Source organism: Aricia agestis, chromosome 9 (genome assembly GCF_905147365.1).
Source record: "Aricia agestis chromosome 9, ilAriAges1.1, whole genome shotgun sequence".
NCBI classification, from domain to species: domain Eukaryota; kingdom Metazoa; phylum Arthropoda; class Insecta; order Lepidoptera; family Lycaenidae; genus Aricia; species Aricia agestis.
Window position 1 is genome coordinate 5,030,914 of NC_056414.1, and position 19,625 is coordinate 5,050,538.

The window sequence follows — 19,625 nt, forward strand, 5'->3', positions numbered from 1 at the left end:
AACAAAAAAATCAAAATGTAATAAATTATATTCCATCTACAAAAACAAATGTTTTCTATAATTGTAAATGAATAAAAATGAAAAGTTGCTAAATGCTAACTTATTAACATAAAATTATAAATATTAACTGTGAAAACAGGAGTAAAAATTATTGTTACGAAAATAATATTTGAAAAATGTCATATGCATGAAACGGAACTTATGCCAATAGAGATTGACACTGTTGAATCGAAATCAAATCGATAAAAAGGGCGGCCATTTTAAATCGCCGGCGCCACTCTGAAACGTCAGTACAAAATCGATAATTTCGATTGCAACTCCTTTACGAAGTGATTCGATATTTTTAAATTATCGATTAATTTTTTTAGGTATCTTCCCTACTATTGTCAATTATAATATGTCACGCATATCATCATAAAACGCACAAACTATAATTATTGTAAGTTTTCCGTCGAAACTGTCAAGACTTCTACTAAAGAGTTCTTAAACTACTAGTTCTTAAACTTTTAAACGTTATACTCACATCAGTAATAGCCCACTCGATATCCCGGCCGGCGCCCCAGAACATCTCCTGTCTCACTCCGAGTCTCGCCAGCTTCAGCACCTCAGTGACGGACAGACACGGCTTAGTTCTCTCCGCTGCGGGTACGTCCTCAAACTCCACGGTGTTGCCAGATGTGACCACCCTTTGGGCTTTAGAGCCGAGCTGTATGGACGCTACTTCCAGATCATCGTTAGGTCCACGACGCACTATGTATGTGTCCGGTTCCACTGCGCCCGATACTACACTCTGTAAAAATTCAATGAGGTTAGAAAGCGTTATCAAGCTTTTGTCTATACATTGTATATACAGTCTATACTGTATATACAGTCAAAACGGCACACCATGTCTGTATATACAGATCTAGAATCATCTATCTCACCTCTCCCAAGCCGTAGTTAGCTGTAACGAGCACCCGCCCGGGGTGACCGCGCTCGGGGTGCCGCGTGAACATCACGCCGGCCGCGCGCCCCGCACACATCACCTGTACGACTACACCGCCGCCGCACAGACAGGCCGCGCCGTTTTGACTGCAAATTACAAGCTTATTACCACAAAAGAAATACGTTACACGTTAGGCTGTTTACACACGGTGCCGCTACATTACTCATCCTTGTGTTTCTATTTGCCCTTACACACGGCGCCGCCGCAGCAGCGGCGATACCGTGCCGCTGCCGCTGCGGCGCCGAGTGTAAGGGCCCATAGAAATGCAAGGATGAGTACCTATTGCCGCCGCGGCGGCACCGCGGCGGTGCCGCTGCTGCAGCTGCGTGTGTGTAAACAGCCTTACAGCTTGCTGATACGCCAGAACAACGAGAACTGTGTCATTCTGACCTGTATCATATTACAAATAGAGCAGCGCGCTATTATATGTATGTACCGTCTATAGCAGGCGCTGGTGAAGGCGAACATGGAGGCCCAGCAGCGCACCGCCCCGCTCAGTACATCATCGTCACTGACACACCCCAGTATTGTGTCGTTCTGACCTGCTGCTGATAGCGCCTCGCTGTCCTCGCCCACCGCTGTAAGGTCATACACATGTCATGTAAAAGGCTGATAGCAAATGTGACACCTATATTACTTTTTTTTAGAACACGCACACGCAAATATGACACCTATTTAAGAACACGCACCGATTCAAAACTCTAATGCGTAACTAAATAGTGTCAGGACTCAGGAATAAAAATACAAAATACGAAACCGTTTAAATCACTGGAATAACCTTGCATGAAATATTTAATTTTAACAAATGTTCTTGATCAAATTTATTTAATTTTCCAGCCTTTAGCAGGCTTATAATTATTATGAAGTGTTACTAAGAAATAAGAATACTCTCGATCAAGTCAGTTTTCAATTTTGATATTGCGAGATACTTTATTACATACCTGAAGATCTCACAGCGAACCGCAGTTCCGGTCCGAAGCCCTGTTCTGCCGCCTGTCTCCGCAACTCAGCGAGATGAGACAGAATATCCGCTTTCACGTCAGAAGCTATTTCCGTCGAGACGATCAAATCTACAGCACTATTATAAAATATACATAAAATAAAATTTTGATTTAGTACTACATAATAATATGTAGCAGAAAGAATCGCATCGTGTCTCAATTCTTGATCATGTTCAGTTTGATGTGCTGCGAATAGATGGCGTTGATATTGTTATCGATTAAAAACAGTAACTATATTTGAGACGTTCTAACTTTAAATGACTTGTGGCGGTACCCACAATTCGCCTAACAATCCTGCATCGCGCTATCGAAGTTTCGGAGAACGGCAAGATATATACAACGTCTGAAATGACGTCAGTGGGCTTCGGCCTGACCGAGCATGCTATCTCTCTCGGTCAGAAGATCTTCCTTTTCGGCCGCCACTAACAACGTTAAAGACTCATCAATTTATATAGAATTTAATTTTCTTATGCTTTTAATAATAATTAATGATGTGCGAAAAAATCCTAAATCACATTGTTACTTACTTCTGGCACTTGTCCTTAAAATTGGACTCTTCATAATTTTCGTTAGCTGCTTCAATCGCCGCTATAGCTTCTTTTATCTTCGGGTTTAATTTTAATTGCTTCTTAAAGGCGTGAACAGTTAGACAGAACCCTGGCGGTACTTTGTAACCCTGAAAGCGTTATAGTTCTATAGTGAATTCGGGTTAGATAACATAAAAATGCTAAAACATTTTAAATTCTCCTATAACCCATAAAGTCCGTTTTCAGTTTACTAATTACAAGAAGACAATACACATTATATGAGGCGAGTAGAAAAATGCAGATAATATTCTTATGCACGGTTTAAGAGGGTTTAACCCATAAACCTATAATGCTAAAGACCAACAAAGAGTGCGAGAGAGAAGAAAATCCTTTATGGAATGATATCTACTCGGAACAATACAATGTACAACAAAAGAAAAAAATTGAAAATCGGTTCATAATATATATATATATATATATATATATATATATATATATATATATATATATATATATATATATATATATATGTAAGTTTACCTCTTAGGTGTTTCTTGTTATAGAGTAGGCTGGTATAAGTTCCAAAGAGAAAGTATGATTTATTTGATTTTGAAGTAAGTTGACAATTTTATTATAATGAAAAAAATGATTTAAGAGAAACGATCTGTGTTAAAAATATTTTAATATTTTATCGGAGGAATAACAATAAACGTAATTGTCGTTTCTCTTATTTTACAGGTATGATATTATTATATTATTGTTGTATTTAGTTTGTTTATAATTTTACTTTTAGTGATTAAACTCTTATTTTACAGAGAAACAAAATTGTTTACTTGTTTTCCTCCATACATCAAAATAATCAAAAAGCAACTGGTTTGACTAGATTAAGAATTAAGATTTTTGAAGTAGAAAAAGACGTGGATGTTTACGTCATTGATGAAAAGAATTTCAAACATGATTTTCTCATTGGTTTGGATATGATAAAAAAGTTTGGATTGATTCAAACTGAAAATTTAACGATTATTCAAAAGAAATATAATTGTGAGAACAAGAATAATATGATAGAAAATGGAGATGTCAGTATGAAAAGAGAAATATGTAACGATGGAATTACAGAAAATATAAAAATAAACTTTAATGAACATGTCAAAGAAGATGATATTGAAATGAAAGTAGATCATTTAGAAGATGGTGAAAAATATAAAATAAATAAATTAATTGATGACTACAAGTCAGTTTTTGCTAAAGACAAGTATGACATAGGCACTGTAAATGGATATGAAGCTAGAATTGACTTAACAGTAGAGAAATACTGCAGTAAGAGACCTTACAGATGCACGATGGAGGATAAGAAGGAGATAGAACAGCAGATAGCAAAATTACTTGATAATAAGCTAATAGAAGAATCCTACAGTCCATTTGCAGCGCCAGTTACATTAGCATATAAAAAAGAAGACAATAAGAAAACAAGATTATGTATCGATTTTAGAGACTTAAATAAAATTGTAGTACCACAAGCTCAACCTTTCCCGTTAATTGAAGATCTAGTAATAAAAACAAGAAATTGCAAATTTTTCACGACCCTAGATGTAAATTCAGCATTTTGGTCTATTCCTTTAAGAATAGAAGACAGAAAGAAAACAGGGTTTGTAACTCAAGAAGGCCACTACCAGTGGACATGTCTTCCCTTTGGTTTAAAAACGTCTTCAGCAATATTTCAAAGAGTGTTGAGCAACATATTAAGAAAATATAAACTCAACGAATTTACCGTTAATTACATTGACGATATCTTGATCTTCTCCGAGGATTTTGATAGCCATATTAATCACTTAAGACAGTTATTAGAAGCTATAAAAAAGGAAGGATTCAGGTTAAAATTTACAAAATGCACTTTTGCCTCAAATTCTGTCAAATATCTGGGACATATCATTCAAAATAATTCAGTGCAGCCTTTAAAAGATAATATTATTTCCGTACAAAACTTTCCTACTCCTAAAAATCAAAAAAACATTAGACAGTTTCTTGGTAAAATAAATTTCTACCATGAATACATACCAAGAAAGGCTATTATATTGGACCCCTTGCATAAATTGTTAAGGAAAGGCCAAAAATTTGTTTGGTCCAATGAATGCCAAAAATCTTTTGACACTATAAAAAATCTATTATGCTCTAAACCAATATTAGAGATATATGACAGAAATTTACCTATACACATTTATACAGATGCATCCATAGAAGGAGTTGGTGCAGTCTTAAAACAGATACAGCCAGATGGACAAGAAAAAACTGTAGCATATTTTTCGAAGAAATTGACGGAAACGCAGAAGAAAAAGAAAGCTATTTATTTGGAATTGTTGGCGATAAAAGAGGCGGTGGTTTTTTGGCAATATTGGCTAATAGGAAGACCATTTACTGTTTTTTCGGACCACAAACCTTTGGAAAATATGAATTTAAAATCAAGAACGGACGAAGAATTAGGGGATCTTACCTATTACCTATCACAGTACGAATTTAATGTAGTTTATTCTCCTGGGAAAAATAATTTAGAGGCAGACTGTTTAAGTAGAAATCCAGTGTTGAATTCAGATGAAAACACTGATGAACAACTAAGAGTTGTCAATCTTATAAGCATTGAAGACATATTGAAAGATCAAGAAATTAATAAGGAAGTACAAGAACAAAAAGATAAGTTAATAAATAAACATAATGTGTACTTCAAAAGGGTTGGAAAAAGAGATAAAATAATTTTATCAAAAGAATTAAGTTTAACTTTTTTGAAAGATGTTCATGAAAATATGTGTCATATTGGAATCAACCAAATGCAAAAGATGATTGGTAAATTTTATTTTATAAGAAATTTATCAGATAATATTAAAAAGATTTGCAAAAGTTGTGAAACTTGCATAAAAAATAAAACAAGAGGACATGAAAGATTTGGATCTATGTCTCATCTAGGACCAGCAACAAGACCTTTTGAGATTATGTCTATTGATACAATAGGCGGATTTGGAGGTTCGAGATCATCAAAAAAATACTTGCATTTATTAGTTGACCATTTTAGTAGATTCGCATTTATTCATACGTCTAAAACTCAAACAGCAAATGATTTCATAAGACTTTTATCTAGTATAGTGGAAACGGAAGAAATAGGCATGATTTTGACCGATCAATATCCAGGAATCAATTCAATTGCATTAAAAAAATTTCTTGGTGACAGAAATATACCATTGGTATTTACAGCAGTAAACTGCCCTTTTTCTAATGGCTTAAATGAACGTTTGAATCAAACATTGGTGAATAAGATAAGATGCAAAGTTAACGAAGAAGAGAAGAAAAGAGCTTGGGCTAGTATAGCTAAGGAGTGTGTTAAAAAATATAATGAGACTGTTCACACAGTTACAGGATTCTCTCCAACTTATCTTTTGTATGGAACAGAAAAAGTAATGATTTTACCAAAGGAATTTAGAAATAACTTAACGAGTGAGAGTTGGATAAATGACAAAAAAATTGCTTTGGATAATTCAAAAAAGTCCCATGATTACAACAAGAAATTATTTGACAAGAATCGGAAGCATTGTAATTTTAATGTGGGAGATCTAGTTTATGTTGAGAATGGAAATAGGCTTAATAGATGTAAGTTAGATGAAGTTTATATTGGACCATTTAGGATTGTAAAGAAAGTGTCGAGTTCTATATATGAAATAGATACAGGTCATAGAAAAGCTGAGTCAAACCTATTTCATGTGACTAAAATGATTCCTGTACCTATGTTAGACTTAAATTAGACTTATGTAGGCCTTTAGATTTAGTGATGTAAAAAAAATGGATTTTTTTTTTTTTCTCCTTAAGGGGGGAGATGTAAGTTTACCTCTTAGGTGTTTCTTGTTATAGAGTAGGCTGGTATAAGTTCCAAAGAGAAAGTATGATTTATTTGATTTTGAAGTAAGTTGACAATTTTATTATAATGAAAAAAATGATTTAAGAGAAACGATCTGTGTTAAAAATATTTTAATATTTTATCGGAGGAATAACAATAAACGTAATTGTCGTTTCTCTTATTTTACAGGTATGATATTATTATATTATTGTTGTATTTAGTTTGTTTATAATTTTACTTTTAGTGATTAAACTCTTATTTTACAGAGAAACAAAATTGTTTACTTGTTTTCCTCCATACATCAAAATAATCTTATATATATATATATATATATATATATATATATATATATATATATATATATATATATATATATATATATATATATATATATATATATATATATATATATATATATATATATATATATATCGCAGGGAAAAGAAGATATCAGGGATATCCCGAAATCCCTAGGGATATCACGAAATCGCGGTAGATACCGAATATTCTTGTTTCTTTCGTCTTCTTACTAAACACTAGATTTGTTTAGTAAGAAGACGTAAGAAACAAGAATATTCGGTATCTACCGCGATTTCGTGATATCCCTAGGGATTTCGGGATATCCCTGATATCTTCTTTTCCCTGCGATATATATGTATATATATATATATATATATATATATATATATATATATATATATATATATATATATATATATACATATATATCGCAGGGAAAAGAAGATATCAGGGATATCCCGAAATCCCTAGGGATATCACGAAATCGCGGTAGATACCGAATATTCTTGTTTCTTTCGTCTTCTTACTAAACAAATCTAGTGATATGTCATTTCACTAAACTAAATCTAGTGAAATGTCAGAAAAGCGGATACCGCCGAATAAAAATCGAGCTACGCATTTTCAATCGTCACCTTTTTTTTCCAATTAAAATTTATGATACCTAATTTGAACAGTCTTTCCACTTTGACCAACTAAACTAACCAACTGGTTGTGCAGAATGGAACTCGGTAAAGGAATAATTCCAATCTAACCAACTGGTTGATCCCATATTTTATTTTTGAAAAAACTATACTAGTTAGACCAACTGGTTGTGCAGAATGGAACTCGATGACTACCTTCCACTTTGACCAACTAAACTAACCAATTACTGGTTGAATGCAGATTAATAAAAACAAAACCTACCTTTTCACTGTGTTCGTACTTCGTAGGCGTAATTTTTTAGCGCATGCGCTGCAAAAACCTTTTATTGCCCATGTCAAAATCATGGCAACGACAATACATGTTGTTTTAACTTGACAGGTAACTAAATATATAAACAACTTTGTTCGTGGCGTTGCCATGACATGACACGTTTTGGACATGCGCAATAAAAGGATTTGCGACGCATGCGCTAAAAATTACGCCAACGAACACGTCCATTGATTAATAAAATAAATCGGCGGGAATCGGGATTAAGCTTTGAAAATTGGCCAAAAACTTCTGTCTGATCGTTCTGTCTATTGAACGGATGACAGTTGGTCAGTTTAGTTGGTAGGAGTTGAAGGACTCTTTCCACTCCAACCAACTCAACGGACCAACTGCAAAAGTATGAGGACAGAAACTTTTACAGTTATGCTTCCGTTGCATTTCAATTTCTTATAATTTATGCACCTTAAATACAAAGCTCCACTTTTAAATTTCCGGACTTTCGTATATTGAAAATGTTCATATAGAAAAACTTTTCCTCCGTTTTTCTCACAGACTTCAATCATTTTCAAAGCAATTAGTGATATATTCTGTTTGATATTTACCAAATTACACAATACTTCAGTCGACATAACAATGACACAATACTTCAGTCAAAGTCATAAAGTATTTACTCATTGGCCGTGTTCGTCGGCGTAATTTTTAGCGCATTCGCTGCAAAACCTAGTTATTGCGCATGTCCAAATCATGTCATGCCATGGCAACGACAACTGTTTACGACTTGACATTTAACCCAATTACAATTTGTTGGTGGCGTTGCAATGAACAAACCAGTGGGAGCCATGCTTCGGCACGAATGGGCCGTCTCGACCGGATAAATACCACGCTCTCACAGAAAACCGGCGTGAAACAGCGCTTGCGCTGTGTTTCACCGAGTGGGTGAGTTTACCGGAGGCCCAATCCCCTACCCTATTCCCTTCCCTACCTTCCCCTATTCCCTTCCCTTCCCATCCCTACCCTCCCCTGTTACCCTATTCCCTCTTAAAAGGCCGGCAAGGCACCTGCATCTCTTCTGATGCTACGAGTGCCCATGGGTGACGGAAGTTGTTTCCATCAGGTGACCCGTTTGCTCGTTTGCCCTCTTATTTCATTAAAAAAAACAATTAAATTTTTAAATTTTTCCAAGTGATCCATATCCATATTTTCCAAAATAAAATAATCAAACACTATCATGGTGTTAAATAAATTATTTGTGCGGCTGTTAGACAATTTAGGCTTATGTATTTATGTTTAGCTTTTATTATTTTAATTATGTATAAACAATTAAGACGTTGTTTACGACTTGACCAGCAACTTGTTATGGCGTTGCCATGACATCTTTTGGACATGCGCAATAAAAGGTTTGTCCAAAAATACGCCGAAGAACACGGCCATTATCAATAATAATTATAAGTGGCCAGTAAGTGGCCAGTTCATTTATATACACAACAAACTTCATAGTTATTATAATTATTATAAAGTTGTGTGAACGGGAACAAATTCAAAAAAATAAAATATTCCTATCAAACCAACTAAAAAGTTGTAACGTTGGGAACGAAAAATAGTTGGTCAGTTGCAGTTGGTTAGTTTAGTTGGCCAAAGTGGAAAGACTGAATTTGAAATACAAATCTGTCAAAGTTGCATATTATTTATTTCTTATAGAAACTCAGGTAAAATAACTCGAACGGACTATACTATCGATAGCAAAATACTATACTATCGATGATAAAATATACATCACTAGCACACGCACACATTGACAGATCGAAAATGGTCACGCATTTTCGGGTTGTCAGGTGGTCTATACGACAGTATATAATATTAAGTCTATGGTTTAACCTGTAGTCTACACTATCATTATAAAGAGGAAAGATTTGATTTTTTGATTGTTTGTTTGAAATGAAGAGGCTCCGAAACTACTGGACCGATTTGAAAAATTCTTTTAACATTGGAATCCTATATTATTTCTGCTGAACATAGTCTAAATTATATTTTGGAAAAAGATAGGTTTCCGTAAGATATTTAGGTTTTTCGGACGCAAGATGTAAAAAATCAACCAGTAAAATGACTTATTTTGCGTACGCTGACTAAACAATAAAAGATAGAACCATAAAATGTTCTAAGTAATTGTAGACCTTATAAATATGTACAATAAAAGTCCGCGACACACTATACCTATGTCGAGTGAGGCACAATAACCATTTATTTATTTAAAAATCTTGAATTTTTTTGTACTATCAAAGAAGTTGAAATATCATGCTTACTCTGTCATTGATCCGAAAAATAAGGGGTACATGATATTTTATTTAGAACTATAAACTTTTAGCTAACACTTGTATGATTCCTAGGCAGATGGGGGACCTACGTAGTTTGGTCGCGTTGCGTCAAACCCAACCGACAGATCACAATTAACATTGAATTGACGTGATCCGGCCAAATGACGTTGGCACTGACCTCTATAATGACGTTGGTCTGTCAACTTAATGACGTTGGTCTGTCAACTGCCTAGGAATCAATTTCCTCGATGGTACTACATAACATTTAAAGATGTTTGGTTTTGAAATTATGGCGAAATTATAATATATGATAGTGGGCGTCACCAAGGCGGGGCCGGGGTACGAGGAGGAAGGCAATCTGTGCAGTGTCAAGTGTGCAGCCTGCGGATACCTAATGACTACATCGTCGATGTTAGTGTCGGAGTCTGTGAATTGACCTGGGAATCATTTTGCTGACTGAGTCTTTCCTGGGTAGGCTTTTAGCAGCGGTAAGCGACATCCACGCGAGCGGAGCCGCAGGCGACCGCTAGTTTATCTATAAACTTGCACTATTTATTGGCTAACATCAGAATATTAACCAATCAACAATGCATAGATAAACTCCTGTCAAAAACCCTAAGAAACTAGGCCCTGCATTAAAACAATTAGTGCCTTAGTATTTTCAAATCTATTAAACGAAATATTTACTATCTTCCTAACGCGAATACACTATACAAAACTATACCTCCTTCTCCTGTATCGAAGCCAGCAATGCCAGCGAGGCACCCTTTCCCCCCACGTAGTCCGTGCAGGCGGCGGCGCGGTCACCCAGCGAGACGCAGTACCCCACAGCCCCCGCTTCGGCCGCGCTCAGCCAACGCAGTGTTGGCTCGGGGGTTATGGATACTGATGGCTGGCGTTTTGCTGGAATAAGGAAATTACTCAGGAATATTCGTAGACATCCAAAAATTCTAGACTTTACCAGCACAAACTTAGGAAGAACTTTGTACACCTTTGTAGGTCTGTGTTTGTGTGTACGCGAACGTGCGCGCGTGCATGTACTTGCACTGCGTGCACATATGCTCATATTTATTTATAAATTCTTTATTTGCATATAAACAATATATTACAACAAAAACAGCACATTAAGGTAAGGAATATTGCAAAAAGGCGGCCTTACCGCCACATGTTTTAGTATATCAGAGGCATAGCAGTTAAACTATATTATTGCTTCCCAGTAAAACTAATGACTTCAGGACAAATTGCCTTTTTTAAAAGCGTTAACTTGTAATCTGGATTAAAGTTAATTCTTGTTATCATTTAATGCTTTGTCTTTTGTTTACTAAAATGAAGACATGATTTTTAACCCAGATTACTAGCCTTCTTACCTTTCTCATACCCTAGATACAGAACGCCCGTGCCAATCTCCCCGTTAATGCTAACTGACACGGTACGGAACACGTCCTCGAAGTGATGCGGCGCGCCGTGGTACACTCGACCGCCATCTTTGTTTATCTTCATCTCGATTTTAAAGTTTATTTTGTACGCTAAAAAAAAAATTATATATCATGCTTACTCTGTCATTGATCTGAAAAATAAGGGGTACATGATATTTTATTTAGAACTATAAACTTTTAGCTAACACTTGTGCTAGTAAGCCTTACTGTTGATTTGTAGAATGGATTTTTTCATTTTTTAAAAGCTTCCTAAAAAAATATTTTGCAGTACAGTTATTAGGTATAAAAATGATGCAAATTAGACTGCACTTTGTTAAGCCCTCTTAGTTCCTACCCAATAAAAAATCTTACCATGAACATTTATAGTGTAGTTCTCCGGTACTATTTCTAGAGTCTCACAGAAGTCAGACATATCCAAATCACAGTCTTCTAACGGCTTTACCATGAAATTTGGCAGTCTTACCGATCCTGAAACACACCTGTAAGATAAAAAGTTTAGCCACTTAATACGTCTTATTTGATAAATCACTACATAGTGTTACGGATACGGACACACAGTGCCATCTAGCGTCAACCAGCGGAACCACTCGGGGAACACAGACAACATAAATCCCCTACTCGATACTAGATGGCAATGAAAACGACATTCAAAGTTTTGAAACATTTTAGGTAAAAAAATGTCTGTCTCTCCATTACTGTCCTATTCACTAATAAAAACTTACTGTGTAAAATCATTCTTATAGGAGCTCGCGCGTATGTGCACAGCGGTGCCATCTCGGGCCGCTACCACGATGTTGATGGACCGTCTGAGAGTCCTGTGCTGGGACCAGGACCTCTCTCTGACCCCTCGCACGCGGATGTACTCGCTGCGGTCTGGTGTACCGTCGCCGTTGTACGAGTTCACTCTACCCTGGACGACACCGAACTGCATCCAACTGCCGCCGCCTTCGTCGCATTTGCTCCTGTACCAACAATGTATTTTTTGCTAAGCAATAGCTTTTTTAGCCTAATTGCCATCATTTGACGACCTCTGTGGCTCAGTGGTGAGCGCGTTGGTAGATTAAGCCGGGGGTCGCGGGTTCGAATCCCGCCGACGGAACAAAAAGTTTTCAAAGTTCCTGGGTCATGGATGTGTATTAAATATGTGTATCATATAATAAAAAATCTTAAATATATGTATAGTATAAAAGTATTAAATATATTTCCGTTGTCTGGTACCTGTAACACAAGTCCTTTAGGTACTTACCACGGGGCCAGAGTCCAGACTGACGTGGTGTGAAGCGTCCATTATTAGTTAATTAGATTGGGCATCAATCCATACTATCCTGGAAAAGAGTAGGGTTCCAGTGCGATATACGGATTTCAGTGCAACCAAGTGGCAATTATATATGTATTAGGCAACTAGTAAGTCATACAGGCTGAGGTATCGCCAAGTCGTAAAGGTTTACGATGGCTCAGCGACTAAAGTGGATCTTGGCCTCCGACACGAGTTAGCGCCACTTGTCGCGGTCTTGCGCAGTTTCTTGCCACTCTGTGACTTTAAGATCGCGCAGGTCCGACTCCACGACATCTAGCCTGGACGCTTGCTTATGCATATGCTTGTGTAAGTGTATACGTACCCATTATTTATCTAGACTTGAACAAAATTTCAAATTCAATGCTTTTACACTTACAGCATTTGTGGCCAAAACGTGTCCCTCCACGGCTCCAAGGCCAGGGTCTGCGAGGCGAGGTTCTCGCTCCAATCGTGAGGGTGGCGGATCACACTCGTTGCTGATGTCCAACTAAAAACAAAATCAGGTTAGAGGAGAGGAGTATTTTGTACTTACATTTTAATGTTAATTTACAATTATTAAATAACAAGTATGTACTAAGTAATTTGGAAAAGGAGGTAGGTAGGTAGCAGGTCCTAAGCAAAAGCAGCGCTTATTGAATCGCTTATAATATAAACGGCGACAGACTGACGAAAAGACAGGGAAAACTCAGTAATAGAGTCGCACCTTTCCGATACGGAACTCTGATAATGGCTAATGCACCTATATGTTAGAAAGAACATAAATATTTTCAAAAAGAAAAGTGATAATCATAATGTAAATCCTAGAAATAAGAACAAGTTAACAATACCAATGTTCAGACTAACCAAAATAAGCAAATCCTTTAAAGGCCAATATACGCCTATACAATAAAATCTCAGAAAATGTTCAAAATCTACCTTTAAACAAATTTAAAAAAGCAGTTAAAGAACGTTTGTGTGCTAAATAGGGTATGTTATTCGAATATTCGAATACTCGTTTTATTCGAATATTCGACGATTTTATTATTCGAATATTCGCCAAATTATTTTTCGAATAATTCGAATAGTAAAAATATTTTTTACTTTTGTTTAAAATACTATCAAACATAAAATTAACATGGAATAAGAACATAATTAAGTTTATTTCAGAAAAATAATATTATTTATGAATATTCTACATCTTTAATGTTAATATTATAACATATAAATCTGTTTCAGTAGGGGTCGCAATACCGGGTCATTTAAGCAAAACCGGTATTTTCGGTATTGGCTCCAGACCAATACCGGTATACCGGTATTTTCGATATTTCCGGGATTTAAGCTAAAATTTTTAAGATCTCAGATATTTTAAATAACATGAACTGTTATTATAGGTATCCAATAGGTAAAGCAAAGAACTAGAGATTAATACTTGTTTATAATGTTATTTTATTTCTACAAATACATAATATTTCGATTTTTTATAGACCTTTATTAGATTAAATTAAGGGGGCAAACGAGCAAACAGGTTACCTGGTAAAGCAACTACCGTCGCCCATGGACACTTGCACCATCAGAAGAGCTGAAGGTGCGTTGCCGACCTTTTAAGAGGGAATACGCTCTCTGCTTGAAGGTTTTCAAATCGTCTTGGCCCGGAAATACTGCTAGTGACCTTTCCCTTCAATAGCTTTGGCCAACGACCAGAATGCACGGGTTCCCGAGGGGAGGCACTCGAGTCTCTTACTAATTCTATTGACGTGCTGTTTCTTTGCCCGAGTGATCTCTCTCTTGAGAGATCTAGAGGCAAGGTTGTAATCCATTTTATATGTACTGGTATTTAAATCCCGAGCAGACACTGCATTGGCCCAGGATTGGTAAACCTCCTGCTCGGGGAGCTTTTTTAGGAGGATGAACCAAACCAGGGACGAAATCTGCCACCGGTTGGCACTACAGAGGACGGAATGAAAAGCTCGTCGGTATCATTGGGATGCAAAAAATAACCGCATCCCATCCCAGTCTGCTAACTTGCACACACGACGGTAATTAACAGTACGCTGTCGCAATACCGCCGTAAGTGGCACAGAACTCCTAATAAGGCAATGATCCGATGAACCAAGTGGTGCGGTCATGGATACTAGCCATCAGGATTTGAAGTCAGCAGAAGGTCCAACAGGGAAGGATTCTGACCGTCTACATCTGGGATTTGCGTAGGCGTAGCAACCAGTTGTGTTAAGTCGTTCGCAAGGGCAAAGTCACAGACAGATCTCCCAGCATGATCAGTTTTCAGGAACTGGATCATTTGTTTTTGGTCGAATATCATTGCTTTTTCGATAGGCGTTTTGAAAAATTGAATCTTTTAAGATAAGCGTTATAAAAATTTTGGCGCTCCTCATATGTATAATAATTGCAAGCATTTGAATTTTATGAGTTCAAGAGTTGTTAATGAATCCGAAGTTATGAACATAGCTCTTGAGGCTTTCGAGATAGACACGAGAAAATTTCGGCATTTGGGGACGTAAAATATGGTGTTTGAAGTAGTATAAAGCTGTGGCTGATAAAAGATCCACTTAATACGAATATTTTTGAAACGTACTTAAGTATTAAGTGGGTACTTATTTAATAATTATGGTTACCTATCACTAAATCACTTGTTTTTCATTTATTTTACTAAAACCGAAAATACCGAATATCCCGGTTTTCGTAAAATGAATACCGGTATTAAGACCTAAATTTGGCCCGGTATCCCGGTATTTTCGAAATTCGGGATCCCGGTTTGCGACCCCTAGTTTTTAGTCTAACTAATGAGTATACGACCATTCATCGTCGCCGTTGACCATGTTTTAGAAACGTCTAATAAATTAATTTGCATGTTTTAGGCAAAATAACGATTTTGCCTAAAGACATGAAAATGAAGATATTATAAACTCCTTTTAGTCATGGATTTCAGTATCGTCAGTAATAGTCGCTAACGATCTGTATCCATTGACTTCTTTCAAGCATAATCACAAGAGAAAAGTAAAAGGTGCTACGATCGAAAACGGTTTACATTTTACAGCCTTTCTTTTATTGCCCAGCTATAGCCTTAAAATATAATTTTTTAAAGTGTTTAACGATAAAAATTAACTATGTCATTTACAAAGATTTATGTTGATAAAAGTAAAAATTAGAATTGCTTACTTCGTAGTAGTAACAAAATAGGTTGTACATGGTTGTACGAAGTTTTTTGTTACTTTTGTTCAGAGTTTTCAGCATTTTTCAAAATTTTTGAATTATTCGAATAATATTCGAATTATTCGAAAACTTTTGTAAAATATTCGAATTATTCGAATAGTAAATTTGTCGAATAATAACATTCCCTAGTGCTAAAGCGTATTATAAAGTCAATGATTTCTTCGAGGACAGCACATCTTGGGAATAGGGTGGCTCCATGCAGGTTACTTTTCTTTTATTTTTGTTACATAGCTGTAAGCCATAACATTGTAATTTTCCATTTTTTTTGTAAAAGATGGCCCCGTGCGAGTTTCCGACGCCGGTTCTTCTCGGCGGGGTAGTTCCCGAACCTGTGGTAGGCAACGTAGTTTCTTCGTTCGACTTTCAAAAAGTGTATCATGATACCCATTTTGAATAAAAAGATATATTTTTTTATTTTATAATAAAGAAAAAATAACTTGAACAATAGCATAATTAATAGATAAAACAGTAACTTTGGTAAGAAACGTCAGTTACGTCAGTTAAAAACAAGAAAAAGTTTTATTTCAATCAAACTGTACAGTAGATACACAATGAAGTTAATATACCTAGCGGAATAGAGAAACAGAGGCCTGAGCAAGAGAGATGTCACTATCAGTTACACTGCGTTGTAAAAAGAGACGTGTGAAACATGACAGCAGCACTCTTTGTTTGACGTCCAGTCGGCACGTGCCGCACGTTGACAATTTAATCTCATAGAAATCATGTTCAATCATGCTTGTTTAAGTGTATACATACACATATTTTTACACACAGATGAAACCAATTTCGGTTTCGTTTGATAGCTCGAGATTTTTTTTTTATGAAATAAGGGGGCAAACGAGCAAACGGGCCACCTGATGGAAAGCAACTTCCGTCGCACATGGACACTCGCAGCATCAAAAGAGCTGCAGGTGCGTTGCCGGCCTTTTAAGAGGGAATAAGGTAATAGGGGAGGGTAGGGATGGGAAGGGAAGGGAATAGGGGAGGGTAGGGAAGGGAATAGGGTAGGGGATTAGGCCTCCGGTAAACTCACTCACTCGGCGAAACACAGCGCAAGCGCTGTTTCACGCCGGTTTTCTGTGTGAACGTGGTATTTCTCCGGTCGAGCCGGCCCATTCGTGCCGAAGCATGGCTCTCCCACGTATAGATTGTTGCTTTATTCCACTAGGTATACTAACTTTATGAGATACACTTACATGAAATTGAACGTGAGATGTTGCGTAGTGTTGTCGTCAACTCGTGTAAGGAGGCCGTTGTACAGAATCCTCAGTCTGTTGTTCGGTTCTAGCACCTGTATCTTCAGTCCGCCGGCGGCCCAGCAGCCCTCCACCTCGGTCCACATACATACAGCTGTTTCTGGATGCTCTGGAGGTAGACAATAAATAATGTGACACAAGTTTATCTGAACTCTGACACAAAAAAAGTCTTGTTAAATATTTTACTTAATTATGATGCATGTGCTGTGTTTACATGGTGATGGTAGGTAGTAGGTACCATCGAAGAAATTTATTCATAGGCATTATGTTACGGATTTTGTCGCGGAGCACTTTTATAAATCCCGACGTTTCGGCTACTTTTCTTTTTTTAGTCGCGTTTTAATCTGTAAACATCAGAACTAGTATTGTTATGATGGCGCATGACATTTCTGGCTAAAAAAAATTTCAAAGTATTCGGAATTGATTCTCCTGTAAACATTAAGAAATTTAAAAAAACCCCCGCCAAATCAACTTTAAAAAGTAAATCAACTTTAAGAAATAACATTTACTGCCTTTAAGTTCAAATAATTCCTAACTTGTGTAAAGTAATATTTTAGTCCATAATTGTTGTCACGGTGTGTCGGGGGACCGCCAAGTAAACTACAACCTACAACCGCCAAGTCGCTGGTTACCTATCTCGATTCAGATCGCTGTGAATTGATCCTTAAGTTCAAATAATTCCTAACTTGTGTAAAGTAATATTTTAGTCCATAATTGTTGTCAAGGTGTGTCGGGGGACCGCTAATGTAGATGTTTGATTTCACATAACAAGTTTAAAGGCAGTAAATGTTATTTCATTACTTTTTAAAGTTGTTTTGGCTTCTTAATTTAATTTTATTTCATACTTTTTAAACTTGTGTTGGTTATAGTGCAGAATAATTCCTATCAACAGAATCATATTCTCATGATTACCATCTATCAATGTCCTTTTCGATGAAGCCGTTAATATGAGCCCAATCATGAAACCTCCACTTTGGGTTCATACGAAGCTCGGTTCCTATAGAATCCAGGTGATGCTGCAGCAGCAGCATGTAAATATTTACTGTTTATACCTTATCTACTTCTTACTGGTTGTCGCAATTAAAATGAACACAACCCAAACACGAAACCTCTGCTCTAAGTTGGCGAGGAATTGGATATCCTATTGATTACCAGGTGATGCAGCAGCACCAGGTCAACTTTCCATTATTATGTGTATACGTGTATTGTATATTCACAAATGTCACGAACTAGAATGAAATATAAAACCCATCAAACGACTACAAGTTGCTAACGGCCTTTCATGAACCAGATAAACCCTGATTGTCCAGCACTGAGCAGGCTGATGATAATGAATTATAGCTAAGAACACTCTCGATTATATCAGCTTTCAAACAAAAAAAACTAGATCCAAATCGGTCCACCCGTTTGGATGCTACGATGCCACGGACAGATACACACACAGACAAACAGACAGACAGACAGACAGACAGACAGACAGACAGACAGACAGACACGTCAAACTTATAACACCCCTCTTTTTTGTCGTAGGTTAAAAATTAACAAATCTAGCTTAATACATAGAATCGAGACTGACAATATTTCAAAATTAGTATTGTCTTCACCATGACCGCAACACCCAGAAATAGGAGCCCGTCGGGCTCCGTCGACTTTCTTTTGCCAGAAATAGTCATGCGCCATCATAACAATACTAGTTCTGATGATTACAGATTATAACGCGACTGTAAAAAAAAAAACGGCCTTAAAATCGCTGGTGGCGCGATACGGAATATTTACCGTAAATTCATTGTTGAACCCCCTATAATATAGGGGGTTAATATTTTTCATGCACTTTTATTTAAATGTTCACTACAGCTGCATCTTTTACTTGCGCACGAAAATATCATACGCCAACGAGATATCTCACTCTCGAGATAATGAAATTTTGACATTATGAGACGAGTAGTTACTCGTGTCATAATGTCAAAATCTCGACATTATCTCGACCAAACTCTATAAAATGTGTTATTTCGATGATAGATCTACGCGAGAAAAAATGTTTGTCATGCTAGGGTGAATAGAGATGAAGAGACAAACCATCAAACATCGAGAAAACATGTAGAGTGAGATATCTCGTTGGCGTATGCTAGGTAGGTGGAGTAAATATTTTCTCGTACGAGTGTAGCAGTCAACAGACAAAACGCAATAGATAGAGGAATTGCTGATACTGATTCCGCAACTATACTTTCAAGAAATTCTAAAATACTTACGTTGGTAAATAGCATCAGAGAGCTTCACAAACACTGTGACTTCAGCAATATTCCTCCTATTGCACTGTTTGCGGATACTCAGGACGACAGTAACACCGTTCGGTGCTGAAGCCTTGATGGTAATATCGTCCCAACCTTCCATAAGCTCCGTTGATGGAGTGTCCTTCAATTCCATCGTCGGAAGTTGCGACCGCCATCGCTTTACTGCGTACTTTGCTACCAGGAGTTTCAACGGGTAGTTCCATCCTAGAACCATGGCAATTACAATG

At 36.7% G+C, this 19,625-nt stretch overlaps 1 protein-coding gene across 2 annotated transcripts in view; it reads right to left on the bottom strand.

Moving 5' to 3' along the window:
• The window catches only part of LOC121730383 (putative phosphoenolpyruvate synthase), a 40,217-nt gene that overhangs the window by 17,366 nt on the left and 3,226 nt on the right, over positions 1–19,625 (bottom strand). For both annotated transcript variants that reach the window (XR_006036105.1, XM_042119402.1), the window contains exons 2-13: positions 19,357–19,602; positions 17,048–17,216; positions 13,021–13,131; positions 12,070–12,309; positions 11,699–11,826; positions 11,279–11,437; positions 10,636–10,814; positions 2,514–2,662; positions 1,927–2,063; positions 1,422–1,563; positions 924–1,071; positions 524–790 (exon numbers count right to left, since the gene is read on the bottom strand). Coding sequence is in view for 1 of the 2 variants with exons in the window: in XM_042119402.1 (XP_041975336.1) it covers positions 524–790; positions 924–1,071; positions 1,422–1,563; positions 1,927–2,063; positions 2,514–2,662; positions 10,636–10,814; positions 11,279–11,437; positions 11,699–11,826; positions 12,070–12,309; positions 13,021–13,131; positions 17,048–17,216; positions 19,357–19,602 (2,075 nt within the window). In the remaining variant the exon portion in view is untranslated. The remainder of the gene's footprint in view (positions 1–523; positions 791–923; positions 1,072–1,421; positions 1,564–1,926; positions 2,064–2,513; positions 2,663–10,635; positions 10,815–11,278; positions 11,438–11,698; positions 11,827–12,069; positions 12,310–13,020; positions 13,132–17,047; positions 17,217–19,356; positions 19,603–19,625) is intronic.